This window comes from Pleurodeles waltl, chromosome 8 (assembly GCF_031143425.1).
Source record: "Pleurodeles waltl isolate 20211129_DDA chromosome 8, aPleWal1.hap1.20221129, whole genome shotgun sequence".
NCBI lineage: Eukaryota > Metazoa > Chordata > Amphibia > Caudata > Salamandridae > Pleurodeles > Pleurodeles waltl.
The window spans coordinates 1,256,877,315-1,256,902,993 of NC_090447.1; the positions used below are offsets into that span (position 1 = coordinate 1,256,877,315).

General features: G+C 48.3%; 1 protein-coding gene across 1 annotated transcript in view; it reads right to left on the bottom strand.

Annotated features, from left to right (window-relative positions):
• Nucleotides 1–4,458: 4,458 nt before the first annotated feature.
• The window catches only part of B3GLCT (beta 3-glucosyltransferase), a 902,740-nt gene continuing 881,519 nt past the window's right edge, over nucleotides 4,459–25,679 (bottom strand). The window contains exon 15 of the mRNA XM_069205575.1: nucleotides 4,459–5,695. Within this exon, the coding sequence (XP_069061676.1) occupies nucleotides 5,525–5,695 (171 nt within the window). The 3' untranslated portion in view covers nucleotides 4,459–5,524. The remainder of the gene's footprint in view (nucleotides 5,696–25,679) is intronic.

Below are 25,679 nucleotides of genomic sequence, written 5' to 3' on the forward strand. Positions count from 1 at the left end.
CATCCTGATGGAACTTGTTAGAGCCGACATCCCAAACTTTTTGCCTTCACCCTTTCTTTTTTGCCAAAATAATTTTTGTTGGCTTTCAGACTCTAGCACTGGTTAGCAGCAGTATAGTTCCCAAAGTGCTTGTGCTCTCTCCTTCAAAACGGCAAAATTAGCCAGCAACTAATTTAATGTACTTATAAGTCCCTAGTAATGGTACTACATGTACCTGTGGTCTATAAATTAAATGCTACTAGTGGGCCTGCAGTACTCATTGTGTCACCCACTAAGTCAGCCTTTTAAACATATCTCAGCCTTGCCACTGCAGCCTCTAGTGCAGTTTTTAAACTGATATTGTGACCTGACAAAAAAGAAATTGCCAGGCCTAAACCTTCTTTTTCATTAATTTTAAGTCACCCTTCAGGCTCATGGGGCAGGATGTAATGTAGTTAAAAGTTTGGACATATATACCTGTCCTGGCAGCGTAGAACTCCTAAAGTCCTTTATCACTGTTGTAAGGCTTGTCTTTCTCAGTCATTAACACGGGGTAACCTTATTACATTTATTAAGTGCTAACTTTGGATTGGGAGTAGACATAGATATGCTGTTTACACCCAAATGGATTGCAATTTAATTTAAAACCCTTTTTTAATGGACAAGTTGGATTTTAAGCTACAATCCGGAAAATCCCACTTTTAGAAAGTTATCATTTTTTGTCCCAATCATGTGTTTTTGCCAGTGGCCTGAGTCACATGATCGTGAATGGCTCTGCTGTTGGGGTTTATATCTTGCTTCCAAGCAGTAACACGAAAGGGGCTTAAGTGTGGACGTGATAGCTGGGGGAGGAGTAGCAGGCTGTAACCAGCCCTTCTTACACTTCAAAGGGATTTGCCTCCTGCACACAGAAAGAAACCCGACACCAGGCCTGCCCTGCCTTTTGTCATCCATGGACAGGGTTAACTGGAAGAACTTTCAAGAACCAGATGTGTGGGTAGGACAAGGAGTCCGGCCACACAAAGGCTGTCATCAGTTATAAATACTGGACCTCCAGAGCCACTCATCAGAACTCTGCTGGACCTGTGGAAGTTACATAAGAAACACTGCCATGCTGCTGCTGAAGGACTGCCTTGCAGTGTGAGAAGCAAGATTGGACCTGCTTGCCTTCATCCCAGGCTACTACTACACAGAGTGACTCCAAGGGTCAGTTGGCTGACCTCCTGTGTGAGCTACAACGACACAACAAACTTCAGAGGCCTCCCTGCAACCAGCTGACCTGCTGCACTCGACCTACCTGGACCTGCTTAAGCCGTTTTCCTGGTCTTTGCCTGGAGTGAGTACTGATCACCATGAGATGCCCACCATGTCCTGTACCCTGGGCTGGCATCCGATTGTACTACTCCATTCCTAACTGTAAGTTCCACCAAATCAAACACAGCAGGACACAGCTCGACAAAGGAACTTGTACCACAGCCTTCGCAGCTCTTGATCAGTAGTCTCATCCAAACCGACACAGCATGATGCAACTCAACACAGGACCTCACATTGCAGCCCTCGCAGTTCCTGACCCGACCCACCACAGCATGACACAATTAAATGCAGCACTAACCTGGCTCCTGTATCCGGCCTGAGCCTCATCATGTTTGGCATGAACTTGTGACTTTTCCCCAGCCCGGCATGACCTGATAACCACAGTTGGCGCTTTGTGTCTTAGGTGTTATTTTTACTAAAACATTTAAAAGTCACTATCTTGGGGTCTACTAACTGGATTTTTGTTGTTCTGGTATCATTGCCTCTACGTTATACCTGTCTATTTTTGTGCCAAGCTACCAGTGGGTTAAGCACAAGCTAATTTAGTGACTTATGTGGTTCACACTATCAAGGATGGTGACTGTTGCCTGAGTGGGGCTTCCACAGCCTCAACCAATAACCACATTTCTTACAGAACTCTATTGGCTCCCCTTGTTGGCCTAGACAATCTACAGTACCAGCTGCATCATTTACAAATCAATCATAGCCAGCACCCCAACTTATCTTGCAGAAAACCTCATCACCTCGTGTGGCTCTCGGAACACGAGCAGCCAGAAAACTATCACACCACAGACTGAAATGGGTCAAAAAGAAAAACTAAGACAGCAGGCCTTCTCCATCTATGCACCCAGGAACCAGGACAACATCCCCTTATGCATAAGGACTTCCCCAATGCTGTTCCAATTTAGGAAACAGATGAGGACTCACTTCTTTAAAGAACACTACATCACTATGCACTGGGAAACGGCCTTAAAAACACAGGCTGAGCCACGCGTGCTGTTTCAACACAAGCATAACAAAGCTTGCCTGAACCACGGCTCTCCCGGTACTATGCCTTAACCACGCATATGACTAAACCACACATACGTGTGGTTAATGCAGAAAGCGGTCTAGCTGTGTGGATAGGCGGAGAAAGGAACAGGAAGGATTGGGAGAGGTAAGAGGGGCTGGGGCCAGATTTGGGTGGGATAGTTTTTAGGGGTGGGGAAGTTTTAGGGCTCAGGGCGGGTGGGAGTCAGGGAAGTTTTTTTGACAGGGGCAGGGTTTTAGGGCTTAGGGTGGGGGGTCTGTGGCAGTTTTAAGGGCTGGGGACAGGTTTAAGAGGCTCAGGGCGGCAGGGGAAGGGGCAGTTTTCAGGGTTGAGAGCGTGTGGGCTGGGTCGGGTTAGTTTTTAGAAGGGCGCAAGGTTTTAGGCCTCAGGGAGGGGACAGAGGAAGGGGTGATTTTAAGGGCAAGGCGGGTTGGTTGTAGGGCTCAGGATGGGGGATTGGGTAGTTTTAAGGGCAGGATCGGTTTTAGGGCTCAGGGCGGAGGGGTCGGGTTAGTTTTAAGGGCAGGGTGGGGTCAGTTTTAGGGCTCAGGGCAGGGATAAGGGGCAGTTTTAAAGGCTGTGGCAGGGTGGATTGCAAGTCTGGGTTATCGGGTGCTAGGGGCAGGGCGGAGGGGTTCTGTGGTGTGCAATTTACCACACATAGGAACAGATGTAGCAAGCAGTTTTGCCCATTCTGCGTCTATGGGAAAATGTGTTCGTACTTATGGCCCATATTCCTTTACTAAACATGCTTTTACGACATTCATTGGAAAGGCATACATGGTAAAGGCATACGTGGTAAAGTCATGCATGCTAAAGACAAGGGGGGTTATTCCAACTTTGGAGGAGGTGTTAATCCGTCCCAAAAGTGACGGTAAAGTGACGGATATACCACCAGCCGTATTACGAGTTCCATAGGATAAAATGGACTCGTAATACGTCTGGTGGTAAATCCGTCACTTTTCCATCACTTTTGGGACGGATTAACACCTCCTCCAAAGTTGGAATAACCCCCAAGGTCTTGGTTGTTTAGGCATGCGTTGTTCAGGAATGCATGGTTGTATCATACAACCCCATGCACTTGTTGAATTAGGCTGATCTTTGACCACCAGACCCACCTGAAAATGTGTCTCATATTTTGCATCCTTACTGCACTATATACATTAGACCGGAACCTAAATATGAAATACTACCCTTAACTATCCACTTGGGAGGCCATTACCTTCAGCACAGACATTTATACTCTGGAGTAGGCTCCTCTTATAAGTGTAGTAATTTATCTGCCTGATTTCAGCTACTGCTCACATATCATTTGTTTAAGACTGAGTTATTTTCTTTGCAGGAAACAAGACCAGTAGCCGAAGACAGTTTGTTGTAGAACACACGTTAAAAGTGTTTTATTTCCAATAATTCAGTTATCCTATGGTCAAACTCCTGATCTGCTATTTAGACTGGATCATCAACATCCATCTTGTAGTTAGAGGTACTCTCTTTAGATACGCAGGAGTCGTTTCCTTTTTAGGTTCACATCCTGACCACAGCTCATTCTTTCAATTAAGATAATGACGCCTTTCATTTGCGTGAGAATCATGTTTACGCCCAAATTTGCTGGCATTATGTTATGTGTAGGGGTATGTTAAATAATGTTTTTTAATTACTTGAGTACCCACTCCTTAGTCACCATTGTATTAAATCTGTAGTAATGAGGTTTGCACACTCTTTCTTGCCAGGCCTATGGAGTGAAGGATGAATGGCCCAAGCATCGGTTATCTCAGTATAGGCTGGTTTTCCCTTCAGAGTGTGGCGCAAATGCAGAAAGGGGCTCCAATTCAGCAAGATAATAAACATTATCCCCAAAATATTCTAAACGCACTTCCATTGTAACACCATGCTTTATGTCACACTTATTTGTGCTAATAAACTGAAAAACAGCAAAATTGTAAAATATTTACAAACTGATATAAATGAAATAATATGGAATTGTTACCATAGTTTTCTCTTACTGCACACGTCACAACTCACGCAGTTTTAAAAGTGATTGAAAAAGAAAAAACAGAAAATAAAATCTGCTGCTTTTAACCACGTAACTCAACAACACAACTTTTGACAAAAAGAATTAAACACGTTTCAAAATCGTACATGAAAACATGTTTATTAAATTATAAAGAGTAAAGAATACTACTATGTACAGTACTTTGCTTGAAGAGAATGAATATTGCAAAAACAAAGTCGTTTTCAAAAGTCCTCACTTCATTCCAAGCGCATCCCATCCCACTGCCAGCAATGGGACACCCCTCAAAGGTCTTTGGCATCAACGAGCTGCAGAGCAAGTGCTCAGGAGTACCTGCACTATAGTGGTTAGATAACTGCAAGTGAATTACTGGGGCGATGTTTCTAATTCCACCCGTTAGTCATTCTTGTAGGAGACATTGAATCTCTGGGGTTGTCAAAAAACATAGTACTTCGTAAGTTATTCGGAGAGTTTAAAATCTAAAAAAACATTAAAGCAAAACCATGACAAATTACTGGCATGCCTAACTTGATATACTGTGACAGGTAGCAAAATTCAAACTGAAGTTATGTAGGTACTTCATAAAGAGTAAACAGCAAGCACAGAATCCGCCAAATGTCAGATTCAATGACAACAGCACACATGCTTTTTACTCCTGCAGTAACTAAATATTTCAGAGTTTAATCAATAAACCCTTTCTTCAACACATGAGTACTCCACGGTACGTGAAGCAATTTCGTCCTACTCGCACAATCCCTTACGCCTCACCCCCACCTCCACCCCCCGTGAACAACCCCTAAGTGGACCCCAAATAACCAGCTAAAGTAATCCATTGTATGGGCCACTGTTAATGCATAAAATAAGTAACTATGCATTATGAAATGTGAATTGCAGGAATTCCAGTGATCCCCAAATGTATTGGCAAAATTATACCAAATAGATGGAATGAAACTATACCTACTAAACAAACAACCATGAGTAAAAACATATATAGGAGTAGGTGCAATAGTTTAATTCCCACATACTTTTCTTTTTGCAAGTTTTTACATTACAACCCATTGTATAATTCCTGCAACATTTGGAAAATGTATTTTACTATACGATAATGCTGACAATTTCAGTAGCCCCCTGCCTAACTCTCACTTCTAAAGGAGTACAAATTCAGGAAGTGTCTAGGAACTGTCTAAAAATTATAAATCTTCTTTAGTACGTGGAGAGATGTGTTCTTGAAAGGTGCCTCGATCAGTTGGCGCTGCTAACCACTCGAAGTAAACTTTGACTGGTTCAATATTCCAGTGTTTGTGGAATGATATAGGGACTTGGTGAGAAAGGTATTCTTTTGGATAGTCCGTAGGACGTGCCTAAAGAATGGAATAAACAGATCACAAAAGATTGGCAATGACATCGTTTTTACAGCTAAAATCAACATTTCCATGTGTGAACTATTTCTAGACATATATTTGATAAAAACAGGCTATCGAACTTTAACAAACAAGTTATTTCATGATCATATCAAATACAACAAAAGTAGAATTTTGCAAGCAAACATTAAACGGCGTGATTTTCAATTTTCATGTTAACATATTTTGTCTTGTCTCCAGCATTAACTCAAACGCTGTCTTACCACAAACTCCAGAACTGCAGTATATCATGAACATTCTATTATTTTTGAACGAATGACAGATCCAGATTCACAAAGTCAGGGATTGCAGACATTTGTGCTCTAAAAAGGAACTTCTGACCACAGAAAACCCTGCGGTATGGCATATTTGTCAAACAACAACGTTTCATGCGGAGGAAAAAACAAAAAGATACCAAATAATTATTGTGAATATGCGCCATAATCCTAACTGTGAAGAGACAGATTTAATAACTAAGTGTATGTACAAGCAGTGGAGTAACGAAACCTTAGAGGGCATGTAGGAAAGTGCCATCTTTCTGGCATAGTTACCCCAACTTTTAGCATGACGTCAGTGTGTTTGGATTGTAGTTCACTGGGATCCTGCTAATCAGGAACCCAGTGACTGGGCTCTCTCCCCTAAATGTAGTTACTGGTAACCTTCCTACACCCACAATTGGCATACTGGTGCACCCATGTGAGTCCCTAGTATATGGTACCTAGGTACCCAGGGCACTGGTACACCAGGGGTCTCCCATGGGCCCATGGGCTGCAGCAGGTATTTTGCCACCCATGGAAGCCCATGAAAACGGTGTCTGCAGGCCTGCCATTGCAGCCTGCGTGAAATGGTGCATGCACCCTTTCACCACCAAACCTGACCACTGCACTTATAGATTATAAGTCAGCCCTGTGGGAGGCCCTTCAGCTCAAGGGCAAGGTGCATGTCACTAAGTGTGAGGGTGCCCCTACAGACTCCAGGCCAATTCATGTACTCTGTAAGTGAGGGGAAGCCATCTTAAGGTATGTAGTGGACACTGGTGAACACAAGTGGTCCAACTACATAATGGCTTCTCCGAACCTAGGCACGTTTGGTATCAAACATGTTGGAATCATGCAACTAGACTGATTCCAGTGTTAGTTGCATGATACCAAGTACTCTGGGTGTTCCTTAGAGGAACACCCAGTTCTGCCTCTGCAGCATTACGGGGACTAGCTGCCAGCCCATGCTGATGCTGACCTAAGACACTGTTCTGCCCTCCTGCTGGTGAGCCAGGCTCAGGCAGGAGGAGCAGAACAAAGGATTTTCTGCAAGGGAGAGGTGTGACCACATCCCCCTGTGTATTAGGTGCATAAGGGGTGGGATGGCCTCTCAGCACCACCAGACTGCTTTGAAGGACACGTTTGGTGCCCTCCTTGCATAAACCGGCTTGCACCAGCTCAGGAACACCCATTTCCTGCTTTGGCGTGAACCTACACAAAGGACAGGGGAGTGACCACCCCCCTGTCCAGCTCCACCCCTAGGGAGGTGCAGAGAGCTCTGCTAAGTGGCCATTTCATTCTGCCATCTTGAAAACAAGATGGGCAAAGGCCCCTGGGGCATCTGACTGGTTAGGCCAGGTAGATGGCGTCCCTGACCCCCTCTGATAGGTGAATCACTGCAGAGAGTGACCAACCCCCTTTTAGGATTACTTAAGGCTCCCTCGTGGGTGGGTCCTCAGATTCATCAAGCAAGACTCTACAAGGAACTGTCTGCAAGACATCTTCTGCTCCTGGCCTCTGGAACTGCTGCTGGTCTGCATTGGAAACAAACAGGTCTGCTTCTGGTGGCCATTGCAAAATTGTTTCTCCGGATCCTGCAAGAATTCTGCAACATCCAAGGCTGTGCATCCTCCTGGTTCACAAGGATTCTGTTTGCACCAGGAAGCACAAAGGAATCTCCCTTGGAGTGAAGGAGTCACTCCCCTGCAACTGCAGGCACCTCAAGACAATGTCAACCGGCTAGTATGGCCTGCTGTCCCACAGACATCCAATGACTCTGCAACACAGGTAGTGAGTTTGTGGCGTCCTCTGGTCCTGCTCATCTTCTAACCAACTTGGGAGACTGTGAGCCCCTGCTCCTGCCACTGGATTGGAACCCCTGTGCATGGCGACTGTTGCACTTGCCAAGACTTGTTGACTCTTCCTCCAGGAGATCTTCATGCTCCAAGAAGTCCCAGCCTCCAGCATTCTGCAGTCGAAGATCAGCCCCTGTCCTGCAACTCCTGTGATGTAGGACTTCTGTTTTGTTGGGCTGGTAAGGCCCCCTTGTGACTCTCTGTGTCCAGCGCTGGTGAGTCACTCGGGGGGCTCCACTGACTTCTGCTGGCCTTCTTGTGTGCTGAGGGCCACGCTTGACTCCCCCTCCTGGGTACAGAACCTAGACCTGGCTGGTCCCCAAAACTTTGGAAAATCTGCAACTCCTGTTTGCATTTGCCAGTGCTTGTTGGTGACCTGGCTGGTTACTGACCCTCCTGTAATCTGATGACGGCCGAGGGACAGCTCGCAGGTGACTCTTGCGATCTTCTGCAGCTCCTGGACCCCGCAGCTGGACTTCTTCTTCCACAGACTTGCAGGAACTTCATCTTCAGGAGGGTGGGCGTTGACACTTGCACCACCTGGGCACCGCCAAGGGTGCTGGATTCTGTCCTCTTCCTTTGCAGGTCCTCCATGTCTGGGACCCGTTGGGTTCCACCAGTTTAGTCCACAGGTTGTGACAGCAGCCGGACAATCAGAGGCATCCACAGACTTCAGAGAGAGTCCCTTCTCCCCAGTGCATCAGGGTACTCCTCTCTTCTGGGTATCCTGGGGTGCGGCACTATCCATCCAACCTCTTGCCTGCTGGTTTCCTTGAGGTCAACTTGGAAGGGTCCTGAATTCCACAAATTCAACCACTATTCTCTGCGTTATTTTATGGGACAACTTTAACTACCTTGTATCTGGTTGCTGGGGACACTTACTGTACACCCCTAGCTGACAACCACACTTTCCTTGGTTGGGGTCACTATTTCACATTCCACTTTTTTAGTATATGGTTTGGCCCTTCGTAGAGCCCTGTGTGTTTTATGCTATTTCTGATGGTTATTTTATGAATATATTCTGTGTAGGTATCTCCAAAGGGAGATGTACCAATGCCAGTTTAGTAGTAGTGCTGTAATAAAGTATCCTTCATTTTTGCAACACTTTGGTGGTTCAAGTTACTGTCTGACTACTGTGGTGTTGCAACTGCTTTACATTCCTCCTGGATAAGCTTTAGCTGCTCGCCTCACCTACCTGTAGCAAGCTTCTGCTATCTGGACACCTTTTCACTGTCACTAAGGGTTGCCTGGACTCAGTATACACTGACACACCATCAGGTGTACACCATAAACTGAGCCAGCCCTCTACAGGCACCCCACTGCAAAGAACATGGAGGGGCTCCCTCCAGACTCACTGAGGAGCTCTCAGGCCAGGGTGCTCAGTTCAGGGACCCCCCTGGAGCTCAGGGGTCCCTTGCACCGCAGGCGTTGCAGGGGCCTTTGTTACACCACTGTGTACAAGCACATGTAAAATTTTCAAACATTTAAGACTATTCGCAATGGAATTTTTGTTAGCCTCCAAAAAGTTACCTTGTGAAAATCATGACTGTAAAACTTCAAGTGAAGCCCACAATTGTTAACGTGCACATTCTTAGCGCTTGGATGGAGAGCAAACAGCAATAAAACATTTTTACGTCGTAAGAGTGATGGACAAGGAACTTACCTTCGGTAATGCCTCATCTGGTAGGGACTATGGGCCAGATGTATCAAAAAAACTATTTGCATTTCTTAATTTTAAGAAATTGCTATTTAAGAAATGCAAAATGGTATGTATGATTTTTGTGATTCGGTAATAGCGATTTCTTAAAATTCCCAAATGCTATTGCCGAATTGCAAATAGAGAATCCGAAACCATTCGCACCTATGGTCCTGTTGTGAATGTTTTTGCATTTCCCAAATTATGAATTCCAGTTAGGAATTCGCAAATTAGGAAATGCAAATCCCAGGGTGCTACTGCACCCCAAAAATTACGGACATGTGAAGCACACACATCCCTTAGGGGCATGTGTGCGCTACATGTCAATTTAAAAAATGCATGTACAATGCATTTTTAAAATTTGCACATGGTTACCACCAAACTTTAGTTTGTGGTAATTACATTTCCTAAATGTCCAATTTGCATTTAAGAAATGCTTGATACATGTGCTTTGGAAATCGCAAATAGGAATTCTCTATTTGCGATTCCCTAAATGGGGTCGCACTTTTAAGGAATCACTATTTTAGCGATTCCTTAATATTGCACTGCGAATGCCTTTCATACATTGTGAAAGGCATTTTTGCATTCGCAAACGGCCGAATTTTGCAATTCGCACCGTTTGCGAATGCAAAAAAGTTTGGTACATTTGGCCCTATATCTAGCTGTAGATTCCTTATCTTAGAATTATCCCGAGGCATCAAACTGGATCCAGGAGATTTTTCATGACAAGTACCCCTGCGTGCCGATAGGTGGCATCGATTGTCTCCATGTGTGTCATGTGCTTCGTCCATGCCGAAGCAGACGTCAGCGGCACCTATACCTGCGCCACCCAGGTGGCTAGCGTCAGATTCTTTTCGCGAATTTCCATTCCAGAAGCGCAAAGCCATGAAGAACACTGACCACATCTGATCTCATTTTCTTTGATGATTTAACAACACAAATGTTATTTCAATGTAAAACATCCACTCTTGTCATGCGTTAGGAAAAAACAATCTTTATTTGTGCTCCAATAGTTTAAAACTTATTTTATTGCTCATAATTCATCCAAATTAAGCACTTGAAGATGCAGTACAACAGATAAAGCGCTAGTAGTCTTGGTTTAGTTTGCTTGCTTTCAAATTAAGCATTTATAACGATGATATATCAAGTTGAATACTTTATAGCCATTTTAAGTTAAACACTTATAGGAAAGATGCAACAAATTGATTACTTTTAGCCGAAGCTGTGGTACAACAGATAAAGCACTGTCAGTCTTAGTTTAGTCTGCTTGTTTTCATGTTAAACACTTATAGCGTTGATATATCAAGCTGAGTACCTTATAGCCATTTCAAGCTAAGCACTAATAGCGATGGTGCATCAAACTGAGTACAACATGTGTTGCGCCCTTTTAAGTGCCTGCAAGACCAGGGCTTTTTCAAGGCTCATAACTCCCACTTAGCATTTATTCCAGAATCTGTTGAACTCTCTTATTAAATGCTCTGATATCAGTATATATTGGATGTAGTCTCTGGGGTCCCAATGTTTCACGCTTACGGATTCTGGAATAAATCCTAACCGTGAGTTACGTGCCTTGAAAAATCCCTGGCCTTGCAGGAACACAAAAAGACTCCCATCACATGTAATTACTATTCAATGAATAAGAGTCAGGCCAATTACTAAGGAGTGTCACAGAGTTTTCCATATCAAGTGAGCCACATGATTTAAATTGGGCGTTTCCAGGCACAGAGAGGCGTATCAAAAAAGTCAAATCAAATTTTATTGTTTCAGATAATTAAAACCATAACAATGCTACAAAAACTTTCCTTTAAACAAATTACAATTAAGTTAAAATAAAGGCCTGTGATAGAGCACGAAATTCATAGCTTACTTGTAATTAGTCGTTGTGCCAGTTGGTGACCAGTTCTACTTAATACCAATTGTAAAATTAGGCCAGTACATAAATTGCCCAAAAAACATGACTAAAATAGGTATCTGTGTGCTCAGCAACTGAAAACAGAATTAAATGGTAACGTTAAAAAAAATAGGAGAGTCAAGAAACTTTAGGCACCGCTAGAGCCAAAGATTTGACAAATTTACAGTTTAGCTGTGGGTCAGCTGGATTTAGGCAGACTACTAGAGCTTCCCTGCAAGACCGAATGCCTTTGTCGTTGAAGCTTTTCTGCAGGAAGTGGAGCCTGAGATTACTCAACTGGGAGCAAATGCAGACAATGTGAATAAGATATTCCTCGTGGCTATCGCAGTGCCTGCATGATGTTGTAGCAGGATGCTTCCAGGCTGGTGTGTTGGTCAAGGTTTGTATATTGCCCAAGAAAAGGAGTAGGCTGGGCCTTAATACTTTTCCACACGGAAAAGCACTAACCACTAGTATGGAAAAATAGGGCCCTGAAAGAGAACAACCCTGTTCCTAGAAATCTGTTTACATAAAAGGGAGGATGGGTGGGTCGTTAAGGAAGCTGCATTAGATATAGGCCCTCATTATGACATTGGCGGTAAGTACCGCTTACCGCCATGCTGACTGCCGCCAACATACCACCGCCACAGCAGATCACCGCAACCCATATTATGACACACACATAGTAATCCGTCACTATACAGCCACACACACAAGTCCGCCAGCCCAAAGGTCGGTGATAAACTTGCGGTAACAAAACCCACACCATTACGGCAACAGAACTACGCCCACAACATTATGACCCACAAATCACCACGGCGGACATTCAATGGCAGTAAACCATTGGCGATACATACCGCTGCGCTCAAAATACACACACACACACACATATACAAAACAACACTACATTGGACAATTCAACCTACACACACCTGACACCCATTCACACACCACACCCACGCCACTATATAACACACACCCACATTACCCACAACCCTTTACGACTACAAACAAGTGCCACAAGAGAGATAGAAACATCACAGGCACACACCACCGTCAACTATACACCATCCACGCACCTTACATCACACACCCCAACACATCACCCTACACACCCACACCACTCACACTACACCCATGGCACCACAACGACACCCCAGGTTCTCAGAGGAGGAGCTAAGGGTCATGGTGGAGGAAATCATCTGGGTAGAGCCACAACTATTTGGATCACATGTGCAGCAGACATCCATTGCAAGGAAGATGTAGCTATGGCGGAGAATCGTGGACAGGGTCAATGCCGTGGGACAGCACCCCAGAACAAGGGATGACATCAGGATGAGGTGGAACGACCTATGGGGGAAGGTGCGTTCCGTGGCAGCAAGACACCAACTAGCTGTATAGAGGACTGGCGGTGGACCCCCAACTCTTCCCCGACAACTAACAACATGGGAGGAGCAAGTCTTGGCAATCATGCATCCTGAGGGCCTGGCAGGAGTAGGAGGAGGACTGGACTCTGGTAAGTCAAATCTCTATTATTACTATTACCCCTACCTGCATGCCATCACAAACTCTCACCCTTACCCTCACTCCCATCACTCCACCACCTCACACACACACTACCATCACAACCCACTCATCCCAATACCAAGACCTGCATGCAACACCAATGCATGGACACCCATCACAGACCTGCATGGACACCTATCACTAAAGCATGCACACTAGAGGGAAACAGCTAGCCCACCAAATAACAACTCACACAAGGAAAAGCTGCCAGGGCAAAAACAACCTTAGAGGGCAACACACCCATGCACAAGATGTCACATGCAGAAACAATACCACTGCATTTACATCCCCACAGGTCCCCCACCCAACAGCACCGGAGAGGAGGTGCCAGCAACATCCAGTCCCCCCCAGAAGAGGCCCACAGTGATGACAGCAGCTTCGGGCGCCTGGATCTGGATGACCAACCTGGCCCATCAGGGATCTCCGGACAGTCGGTTACCCAGGCACAGTCACATACCACCACAGAGCCTCCTCCTTCAGGAAACATCAGCACAGTACCCATCCAGTGGGCCCATATCTCTGTCCCCATGACACGTCAATCAGCAGTGTGTCCACCACTACCGGGACCCCAGGCCACCCCACAAACACAGGACAATCAGGGACCTGGGGTCAGTGGTAGTGGGCACATGGTTCAGCGGACAGAGGCACAGGACAACAGGGAAGCTGGGAGGACTGCTGTGCGACAGGGGTAGGACAGGCCCAGGGAACCAACTCTCCAGGAGGCACTCACCAAGATGCTGGGAGCATACCACCATTCCCAGGAGACGATGGGTCAGATACTGGACAAAATGCAGGAGAACCAGTGGCTGCAGGAGGGACAGTACCTGGGGATCAGGGAGGACTTGAAGGACATAAACACCACCCTGGTCAACATTGCAGGGGGTATGTCCCATTGCATAGAAATCAGCTTTCACTGTTGCCAAATACTCCACCTGGGGGAAAACGATATAGCTGCGCATGTGTTTAATCAGGGCAGACAACACTCTGGTCAGCACTATTGAGAACATTGGTTGTGACATTCCTGCTGCCAAGCTCACTGTCACTTGGAAGGAGTCATTTGCCAGGAAATGGAGCACTGATAGCACTTGCACAAGAGGGGGGATCCCGGTGGGGTGACGGATAGCAGATATCAGGTCAGGCTCCAATTGGGCACATAGCTCTGTGATTGTGGCCCTTTCCAGTCTATAGGTGAGGATATTGTGCCCTTCCTCCATTTTTGCCAAGTCCACCAGGGCTCTGTACACGGGGGGTGTCTCCATTTCCTATTCCTCTGCAGCGGTTGCAATCTATGGGACAAAACGGTGAGCAGCTGGTCAGTATCTCATATTTCCAAACACTACACTTCATTGCATTTTGTGATTGTAACAGTATATTGTTGGATATGTCCAAATGGTCCTTATGTGTACTGTGACCCTGAGTTAGGTGCCCTGAGTTAGGTGCCATGGCCTGCCCCCCCCTGAAATAGCACCCGCCTGTCCTGTATGGAGGGACATGTGGAAATGAGGTAATTCCGCTGACGTTGTGCGCCGTTGCAGGAGGCGGTCGAGAATCGACATGCAACTCCTCATTGGTTATCATTGGGCCCTATGGGTTACAGTGGCCAATGGTGATGTACTCCGGCGGTGACGGTACGCACCGCAAAGGACGTGACCGCCATGGACGTTACCGCCATTTTCTATCTGTTCACTCACTTGTTACCTGACCTTCAAATGGAGAGGACCTACATTGCATGTGCTGCTGTGACCTGTGTCTGAAATCAACCATGGCTCGTGTCACTGGGGAAAGGGCCCCAGCCTTCACCGCGGCGGAGTTGGAGAGACTGGTGGATGGGGTCCTACCCCAGTACCGAATGCTGTATGGACCTCCAGACCAACAGGCGAGTACACTTTCAGCACGATGCATGAGGCATGAATGCATGGAGGGCTGTAGGAGAAGGCCTCGTGTAGGGGGGGGGATTGGTAGAAGGGCCCCGGGCAGCGTGCTGCATGTATGTGTGGCCATGTCTGTGCGTAAGGGTATGTAAAGGGCTATGGGGGGCCATGAGTGTAACAGGCAGGACGGTCGAACTAATATCTTTCCCTGTGTCCATTTCCCTGCAGGTCAGTGCCCATCAGAAGAAGGGTATATGGCGTGCCATCGCCAAGGACATGCGGACCCTGGGGGTCTACGGCAGACGAAGCACTCACTGTCGGAAACGGTGGGAGGACCTGAGATGCTGGGCACGGAAGACGGCGGAGGCCCAGCTGGGGATGGCCTCCCAACGAGGAAGGGGTGCCTGTCGAACCCTGACCCCCCCCTGATGGCCCGCATATTGGCGGTGGCCTATCTGGAGCTGGATGGGCGCTTGGGGGCATCAAGGCAGCCACAAGGGGGTGAGTACAGTGCCCCAATATACTACTTGTGCATGGTGGAGTGGTATCCAGGTGGGGTATGTGGGCCTGTGGGTGCCCCTAGGCCAGGCCGGACATTGCAGGGTAGGTCCCATGTTGGGCAGGGTCTAATGTAAACTTCCTCCAACCAAGCTAGTAGGCATCCACTACTGGGTAGGGGTCTGTGGGTGTCAGGTATGCTGCAATTGGTGTTAGGTGTCCATGTCCATAGGCTGGTGAATAGCATTGTGACTGGTAGTGCATTGCCTAGTGCATAGGACTGTCCCTGTGTGTGTGTGTTGTGTACGCCAACTGTAGTGTTGTTGGCGCCATTGACCAAGTGGACCCTTTGTCTCTTCCTCCCCCCTTTTTGTTTTGTCACCCTATCCTAATGTGCATTAGCATCATCTGGCGGAGGAGCAGAGGCACCGGCAACGAAGGGAGCTGCATCCCAGAGGGCCCAGGAGGCCGAATTCACCGACGGTGAGGGCACCAGTGGGACGGAGGGCGAGGGGAGCACTACAGCGGAGACTGGAGTGAACAGTTCGGACAGTGATACCTCCTCCGATGGAAGCGCCCACCCCAACTACAGGTACAGCCGCCACCCCCCATTCTAGCACCGCCATCCCAGCAGCCCCTCAGCGAGTTTCCCGTGCCTGCTCACCCAGGAGGGTGGGCATCTCCTTCGCCCCAGGCACCTCAGGCCCTGCCCCAGTTAGCCCTGCTGCCCTGAGTGACAAGGCTATTGACCTCCTGCGATCCATCTCCGTTGGGCAGTCAACCATTGTGAATGCCATCCAAGGGCTGGCAGCCCAAATGCAACAGACCAATGCATTCCTGGAGGGCATTCACTCTGGCATGGCGGCCCAACAGAGATCAATCCAGGCTCTGGCCTCCTCTCTGATGGCAGCCATTGTCCCTGTTTCTAGCCTCCCCCCTCCATCTTCCTCCACCCAATCCCATTCCCCTCAACCCCAACCTTTCCCAAGCACACAGGCAGACTAGCATGCACACAAGACAACACACAGGAGTGGTTCAGGCAAACACAAGCACCACACACAATCCCACAGGCACTCACACAAACACCATTCAGATGCAGACATACCAACATCCACTGCCTCCACTGTGTCGCCCTCCTCATCCACCTCCCTCTTGGTTGCGTCTCCTCTCACAACTGCATGCACTACATCCTCATCCACTCCCACCATCACGCCTATCACTATGTGCCCATCACTGGCAGTCACGACCCCCACATCCATGCACATGTCCCCTGTGTCCTCTCCCACTGTGTGTGCCCCCTCCTCCCAAAGTACACAAACGCAAGCACTCAGACACCAAACAGCCATCCACCTCACAACAGCATCCAACCCAAGCACCTGCACCCAAACACAGCAGACTGACACCTCCCTCAACCACTTCCTCTTCCTCCACTCCCAAATGTTCCTCCACAATGTCCCTAAGAAGCTTTTCCTCTCCACCGTTGACCTCTTCCCTACAACTCCCTCCCCTCCCCCATCCTTCACTTGGGGCCAGGGTGGTCAGAACCCAGGCGAGCACCTCAGCCACCCATTCCACGGCCACGGTAGTGTCAACAGCTACTCCAGGTGGGAGAGGATACCGGGCACCAGGCAGCCACACTGAAAGGGTGCCTGCACCAGGTGCTGCAAGGAAGACTAAGGAGGCACCACAAGCTGCGTCAAGGAATGGCAAGGAGGCACCCCCAGCTGCTTCAAGGAAGGGCAACGAGGCACCCCCCCGCTGCTACAGGGAAGGGCAAGGAGCAATCCCCGGCTGCTGACAGGAAGGGCAAGGGGCCTGCACCAGCAGGCAGGAAGGTCATGAGGCCTGGTGCTGAGACTCATTCGGAGCCCCCACCACCAACCATGGTGGTTCAGCCGTCCAAGGCTGCTGGGGAAGGGCTGGAGCCTCCCCCACCACTGGCAGCGCCGCCACCAGCACTGCCACCAGCACCAATGCCAGCAGCAGCAGCCCCAGTGGGCAGCCGTCCGAAGCTGCAGAGGAAGGGCTGGAGCCTCCCCCCACCAGTGGCAGCACCACTGCCAGCAGCAGGAGCCCCAGTGGGCAGCTGTCCGAGGCTGCAGGGGAAGGGCTGGAGCCTCCCCCCACCACTTCCAGCACCGCCACCAGCACCACTGCCACCACTGAGCAGCCGTCACCGCCAGCAGACAGTGTGTAGTCCTGCATCCATGGGCTGTTGTGCGGCCTGGCCCCTGAAAATCCTGTAGGTCTGACACCCAGGTGAGAGACTGTGACCTTGCACTCCCCAAGATCTGCATCATAGGGCACAATGCCCCCTCCAGAACCAGTGGAAAACCCATCCACTCACCCCATTCTCCACAGGATGAAGCTCACTGGGCACAATGCCCCCCCCCCAGAACCAGTGGAAGAAGCCATCCACTAACCCCATCCTCCACAGTATGAACCTCACTGGGCACAATGCCCCCTCCAGAACCAGTAGAAGTAGCCACCCACTTGAGAGACTGTGGCCTTGCACTTCCCAGGACCAAGCAGTGGGCAAACCACCCACTAGAGAGACTGTGGCCTTGCACTCCCCAGGACCAAGCAGTGTGAAAACCACCCACTTGAGAGACTGTGGCCTTGAACTCCCCAGGACCAATCAGTGGGCAAACCATCCCCTATAGAGAGACTGTGGCCTTGCAATCCCCAGGACCAAGCAGTGGGCAAACCACCCACTTGAGAGACTGTGACCTTGCACTCCCCAGGACAGCGCACATGGCATGTTGCCCCCTCCAGGACCAGTGGTGTTGTACCATCTTCCGGCTGAGGTGCCCCCTGTAGGAGGCTGGCCTAGCTTATAGTGGGTACCTGATGGTATTACACCTTGTGCCAGGTCCAGTAATCCCTTATTAGTAGATTAGTAGTGTTCTAGCAGCTTAGGCTGATAGAGGTAGCTTTAGCAGATTAGCTTAGGCGGAACTAGGAGACATGCAAAGCTCCTACTTTACCACTTATATCATATAGCACTATATCATGAGAAACACAATACTCAGAGTTACTAAAAATAAAGGTACTTTATTTTAGTGACAATATGCCAAAAGTATCTCAAAGGATATACTCCCTTAGGAAGTAACTAAAATACACAAAATATACACACAAACGAAAATCAGGTAAGTAAACAGTCGCTGGGAGTGTAAGAAAACACTAAGGGTGTCCAAGGTACCCCACCCCAAGACCCTGAAAAGTAGGAGTAAAGTTACCCTACTACCCCAGAAAGACAGTAAAGTCGAGATAGGGGATTCTGCAAAGGCAACAACTGACTGCAAAGCACTGAAGACGGATTCCTGGACATGAGGACCTGCAAAGGAAGGGGACCTAGTCCAAGAGTCATGCAAGTGTCCAGGGGGACAGGAGCTCACTAAACCCTGGATGAAGGTGCAAAAGGGCTGACCTCCGGGTGGAAGAAGCCAAAGCTTCTGCAACAACGGAAGGTGCCAGGAACCTCTCCTTTGGTCAGAAGATGCCCCACGGCGTGCTGGAGGATGCAGAGTTGTTTCCACGCAGAAAGACCGCAAACAAGCCTTGCTAGCTGCAAGAGTCGTGGTTGAAGAGAATGGGTGCTACCTGGGCCCAGGAAGGGCCAGGCGGTCGCCCCTTGGAGGAGGAGACAGAGGGGGTGCTCAGAACCAGAGAGAGCCCACGCAGAAGCAGGCAGCACCCGCAGAAGCACTTGAACAGTCGTTCAAGAAATCTGAGCATGGCGGTCGTCTTCACACAACAAAAGAGGGTCCCACGAAGCCGGTGGTCAACTCAGCGAGTTGAGCAATGCAGGACGGAGTTCTGGGGACCTGGGCTGTGCTGTGCACGAAGGAATCCTTGCAAAAGTGCACAGAAGCCCTAGCAGCTGCAGATCATGCAGTACACAGGATTACTGTCTGGCGTGGGGAGGCAAGGACTTACCTCCATCAAATTTGCACAGAAGGACCACTGGACTGTCGGGGTCACTTGGATCCAGCTCCTGTGTTCCAGGGACCATGCTCAACAAGATGAGAGGGGACCCAGAGGACCGGTGATGCAGAAGTTTGGTGCCTGTGTTAGCAGGGGAAGATTCCGCCAACCCACAGGAGATTTCTTCTTGGCTTCCAGTGCAGGGTGAAGGCAGACAGCCCACAGAACATGCACTACCAGGAAACAGTGGAGAAAGCTGGCAGGATTAGGCGCTACAATGTTGCTGGTAGTCGTCTTGCTACTTTGTTGAGGTTTTGCAGGCGTCCTGGAGCAGTCAGCGGTCAATCCTTGGCAGAAGTCAAAGAGGGAGATGCAGAGGAACTCTGATGAGCTCTTGCATTCGTTATCTGAAGAGAAGCCCACAGGAGAGACCCTAAATAGCCCTCAGAGGAGGATTGGCTAACTAACCAGGCAAGAGCCTATCAGGAGGGGTCTCTGACGTCACCTGCTGGCACTGGCCTCCCAGAGGTCTCCATTGTGCCCTCACACCCCTGCATTCAAGATGGCAGAGGTCTGGGACACACTGGAGGAGCTCTAGGCACCACCCCTGGGTTGGTGATGGACAGGGGAGTGGTCACTCCCCTTTCATTTGTCCAGTTTCGCGCCAGAGCAGGGGCTGTGGGATCCCTGAACCAGTGTAGACTGGCTTATGCAAGGAGGGCACCATCTGTGCCATTCAAAGCATTTCCAGAGGCTGGGGGAGGCTACTCACTCCTCCCCATCCCTTAACACCTATTTCCAAAGGGAGAGGGTGTAACACCCTCTCTCAGAGGAAATCCTTTGTTCTGCCTTCCTGGGACTGGGCTGCCCAGACCCCAGGAGGGCAGAAACCTGTTGAGGGTTGGCAGGAGCGGTAGCTGCAGAGAAAACCTCAGAGAGCTAAGTTGGCAGTACCCGGGGTCCATGCTGTAGCCCCGGGGATGCATGGGATTGGCACCCCAATACCAGATTTGGCCTGGGGGGACAATTCCATGATCTTAGACATGTTACATGCCCATAATCGGAGTTACCATTGTGAAGCTACATATAGGTATTGACCTATATGTAGTTTACACGTGTAATGGTGTCCCCGCACTCACAAAGTCCGGGGAAATTGCCCTGAACAATGTGGGGGCACCTTGGCTAGTGCCAGGGTGCCCTCACACGTAGTAACTTTGCACCTAACCTTCACTTAGTGAGGGTTAGACATATCGGTGACTTATAAGTTACTTAAGTGCAGTGTCAAATGGCTGTGAAATAACGTGGACGTTATTTCACTCAGGCTGCAGTGGCAGTCCTGTGTAAGAATTGTCTGAGCTCCCTATGGGTGGCAAAAGAAATGCTGTAGCCCATAGGGATCTCCTGGAACCCCAATACCCTGGGTACCTAGGTACCATATACTAGGGAATTATAAGGGTGTTCCAGTGTGCCAATCAGAATTGGTGAAAATGGTCACTAGCCTGCAGTGACAATTTTAAAAGCAGAGAGAGCATAAACACTGAGGTTCTGGTTAGCAGAGCCTCAGTGATAGAGTTAGGCACCACACAGGGAACACATATAGGCCACAAACTATGAGCACTGGGGTCCTGGCTAGCAGGATCCCAGTGACACAGGCAAAAACAAACTGACACACAAGTAAAAATGGGAGTAACATGCCAGGCAAGATGGTACTTTCCTACACAACCCCCCCAACCCCCACCCCAAAACGAGGGACAATAAGGCTAACTTTGCCCAGATGAGTCTTCATTGTCTAAGTGAAAATATCTGGAGAGTCCATCTACATTGGAGTGGGTACTCCCAGGTCTATGTTCCACTATATAGTCGATTCCCTGTAGGGAGATGGACCACCTCAACAATTTAGGGTTTTCACCTTTCATTTGTTTTAGCCAAAGTAGAGGTATGTGGTCTGTCAGAACAATATTAGTGAGTACCAAACAGGTATGGTCTCAACTTTTTCAGTGCCCAGACCACAGCAAAGGCCTCCCTCTCTATGGCAGACCAACGCTTTTCTCTAGGGGACAACCTCCTGCTGATGAAAGCCCTCAGTATTAAGCTGTGATAGCACTGCCCCAACCCCCAATTCAGAAGCACCAGTCTGGACTATGAACTTTTTGGAGTAGCAAGGGCTTTTTAGGACAGGTGCAGAGCACATTGCCTGTTTGAGCTCATCAAAAGCTTTTTGACAGCCAGCTGTCCACAATACCTTCTTAGGCATCTTCTTACTAGTGAGGTCATTAAGAGGAGCTGCTATGGAGCTATAATTCTTAATGAGCCTCCTATAGTACCCTGTGAGGCCTAAAAAGGCTCTCACCTGGGTTTGAGTTGTAGGGGGAGCCCATTCCATAATGGTCTGGATCTTCCCCTGCAGTGGTGCTATCTGTTCCCAACCTACAAGGTGGCCCAGATAAAACACTTTCCCTTGCCATATCTGGCACTTTGAAGCCTTGATAGTGAGGCCTGCCTTTTGCAGGGCCTCCAAAACTTTCCACAGGTGGACCAAGTGATCATCCCAGGTGGAGCTAAAGACAGCTATATCATCTAGATATGCTGCACTAAAAGCTTCCAATCCTTGCAGGACTGTGTTCATCAACCTTTGAAAAGTGACAGGTGCATTTTTCAGACCAAAGGGCATCACAGTGAATCGATAGTGCCCTCCAGTGGTTGACAATGCAGTTTTAGGTTTAGCATCTTCTGATAGTTTAATCTGCCAATACCCTGCCGTTAAATCAAAAGTGCTTAGATACTTTGCAGAAGCTAGTGTATCTATCAACTCATCTGCCCTGGGTATAGGGTGAGCATCTGTCTTGGTTACTTGGTTGAGCTCTCTATAGTCAACACAAAACCTCATCTCTCTTTTACCATCCTTACTGTGAGGTTTTGGGACAAGCACCACTGGGATAGCCCATGGGCTTTCTGAAGACTCAATCACTCCTAAGTCTAACATTTTCTGTACCTCTTGTTTTATACAGTCCCTGACATGGTCAGGCTGCCTTTAAATCTTACTTTTGACAGGTAAACTGTCTCCAGTATTGATTGTGTGCTCACGCCAAGTAGTGGTACCTGGTATCAGTGAGAAGAGTTCAGAAAACTGACTTAAGAGATTTACACAGTTGTCCTTCTGCTCAGCAGTAAGGCAATCTGCAAGTACTACTCCCTCCACTAAGCCATCAGCTTCAGTGGTGGAGAAGAGATCAGGGAGAGGGTCACTCTCTTCTTCCTGTCCCTCATCAGTTGCCATTAGCAGGGTGAGATCAGCCCTGTCATAGTAGGGTTTTAGGCGGTTGACATGGAACACCCTAAGGGGACTCCTGGCAGTGCCCAGGTCTACCAAGTAGGTAACCTCACCCTTTTTCTCAACAATTAGATGGGGTCCACTCCGTTTGTCTTGGAGTGCTCTTGGGGCCACAGGCTCCAATACCCACACCTTCTGTCCTGGGTGGTACTGTGTCAGGATAGCCTTCTGGTCATGCCATTGCTTTTGCAGCTCCTGGCTGGCCTGAAGGTTTTTACTGGCCTTTTTCATGTACTCAGCCATTCTTGATCTTAGGCCAAGTACATAGTCCACGATGTCCTGTTTATGAGCTTTTAAAGGTTGTTCCCAACCCTCCTTAACAAGTGCAAGGGGACCTCTCACAGGGTGCCCAAAGAGGAGTTCAAGGGGGCTAATGCCCACTCCCTTTTGGGGTGTCTACCTGTAAGCAAAACGGAGGCAAGGTAACAGGACATTCCATCTCCTGAGTTTTTCAGGGAATCCCATTATCATACCTTTGAGAGTTTTATTAAACCTCTCAACCAGACCATTTGTTTGTGGAAGATAAGGAGTAGTGAATTTGTATGTTACACCACACTTCTTCCACATTGCTTTGAGGTATGCAGACATAAAGTTACTACCTCTGTCTGATACCACTTCCTTAGGGAAGCCCACTCTGGAAAATATTCCCAGGAGGGCCTTTGCCACTGCAGAAGCTGTAGTGGTCCTTAAGGGGATTGCTACAGGATACCTAGTGGCATGGTCCACTACCCCAAAGATAAACCTATTGCCTGAAGCTGTTGGAGGGTCAAGGGGGCCAACTATGTCAACCCCTACCCTTTCAAAGGGCACCCCAACCACTGGAAGTGGAATTAAGGGGGGCTTGGGTGTGCCACCAGTCTTGCCACTGGCTTGGCAGGTCACACAAGAGCGACAAAACTCTTTGGTGTCCTCCGACATATGAGTCCACTGAAACAGGGGAACAAGCCTGTCCCAACTTTTAATCTGGCCCAAATGCCCAGCCAAAGGAATGTCATGTGCCACGGTAAGAAGAAACTCCCTGTACTGCAAAGGGATGACCAATCTCCTGGCAGCTCCAGGTTTAGGGTCCCTTGACTCAGTATACAGGAGGTTGTCTTTCCAATACACCTTATGGCTATCACTGATATCCCCATTCTGCTGTTTGACAACTTGCTGTCTCAAACCCTCTAGTGTGGGGCAGGTCTGCTGTGCCACACTCAGCTCTTCCCTAGCAGGCCCCCCTGCACCCAAAAGCTCAGCAGTGTCTGCTGCCAGCTCCTCTGGTGTAGGTTCTGCATAGGGAGAGGATTCCTCTTCCTCAAAAGGGGAATCTTCTGGTGAGGGAGGGATAGTGGGCAAGGATTTACCCTTACTACCCTTAGCTTTTGGGAGCACTTGGTCCATTGTTCTAGGATCCAAGTTTCCCTGTCCTTTTTGCTTTTTGGCCTGAGCCCTTGTCAAAGCAAAAATATGCCCAGGAATGCCCAGCATTGCTGCATGAACCTCCAACTCCACTTCGGCCCAAGCTGATGTCTCCAAATCATTGCCTAGTAAGCAATCTACAGGTAATTTAGTGGCTACCACAACTTTCTTTGGACCAGTAACCCTCCACCCCCTAGTTGAGATTCACAACAGCCTTGGGGTGGCTAAGTGTGTTATTGTGAGCATCAGTCACTTGGTACTGCTGACCAAGTAGATGTTGATCAGGGTGAACCAGTTTCTCTATAACCATAGTTACACTGGCTCCTGTGTCCCTGTAGGCCTCAACCTCAACACCTTTGGTTAGGGGAAGTTGCTTGTACTTACCCATATTAAGGGGACAAGCAACCAAGGTGGCAAAGTCAATGCCACCATCGGAGACTAAACCAGCCTCTGTGGTCTCCCTAACAAGACCAACCCCAACTACACTGCCAATGGTGAGCCCAGCTACACCCTTGGATTGGCTATTTGTAGTAGAATTCCCACCATCACTGCTATTACTAGGGGCACTAGAGGTTGCAGTTAGGGATGTGGTAGTGGGAGCCTTGGTGTTTTTCTTTGGACAAGTGGAATCACTTGCCCAATGGCCTTTTATTTTACATAAATAACACCATGGCTTTTTCTGATGGTAAGAAAAGGATTTGGACCCACCACCCCCAGAGGATTTTTGTGGGCCTGATGAAGACTCAGAATGTCTTTTATCTTTGCCCCGCCCTTGTCAGAAGACTTACCATCCTTCTTTTTGCCATACGTGTCACCCCCTTTATGAACTTTTCTGTTCACTCTTGTTCTGACCTATTTGTCTGCCTTCTTTCCCAATTCTTGGGGAGAGGTCAGATCTGAGTCTACCAAGTACTGGTGCAACAAATCAGACACACAATTGTTCAAAATATGCTCTCTCAGGATTAGATTATACAGGCTTTCATAGTCAGTCACCTTACTGCCATGTAACCAACCCTCCAAGGCCTTCACTGAACAGTCTACAAAGTCTGTCCAGTCTTGAGAGGACTCTTTTCTCTGAACTTAATCCTGTATTGTCCAGTGGTTAAGCCAAATCCATCCAAGAGTGCATCTTTCAAAACTTTGTAATTATTAGCATCACTTTCTCTGACAGTAAGGAGCCTATACCTAACCTTACCAGTGAAAGACAGCCACAAGATAGCAGCCCACTGCCTTTGAGGGACAAACTGTACCATACATGCCCTCTCAAGTGCAGCAAACCACTTGTTAATGTCATCCCCTCCTTGTAAGGGGGGACTATCTTATGCAGGTTTCTGGAATCTTGTTCTCTAACAGGATTGCTATCAAAAACACTGCTGCTGCCACCATGGGGAACTAACCCCAACCTCTGCCTTTCCCTCTCTACATCCAGAGATTCCCTGTCAAAGGCCAGCTGCTGCTGTTTTAGCTTCAGCCTGGCCTCTTCCAACCTCAGCTTTCTGAGTTCCCTTTCCATTAAGTTATCCTCAGGGTGGGAGGCTTGGGAATTGTGAGACACAGAAGAAATGTGGGAATTGGCAGAGTGAGACCTGTCCCTAACTGACTGGACTCTAGTAACCTGGCCTTTAGGAATGGAAGGTGCCCTACTAGAGTG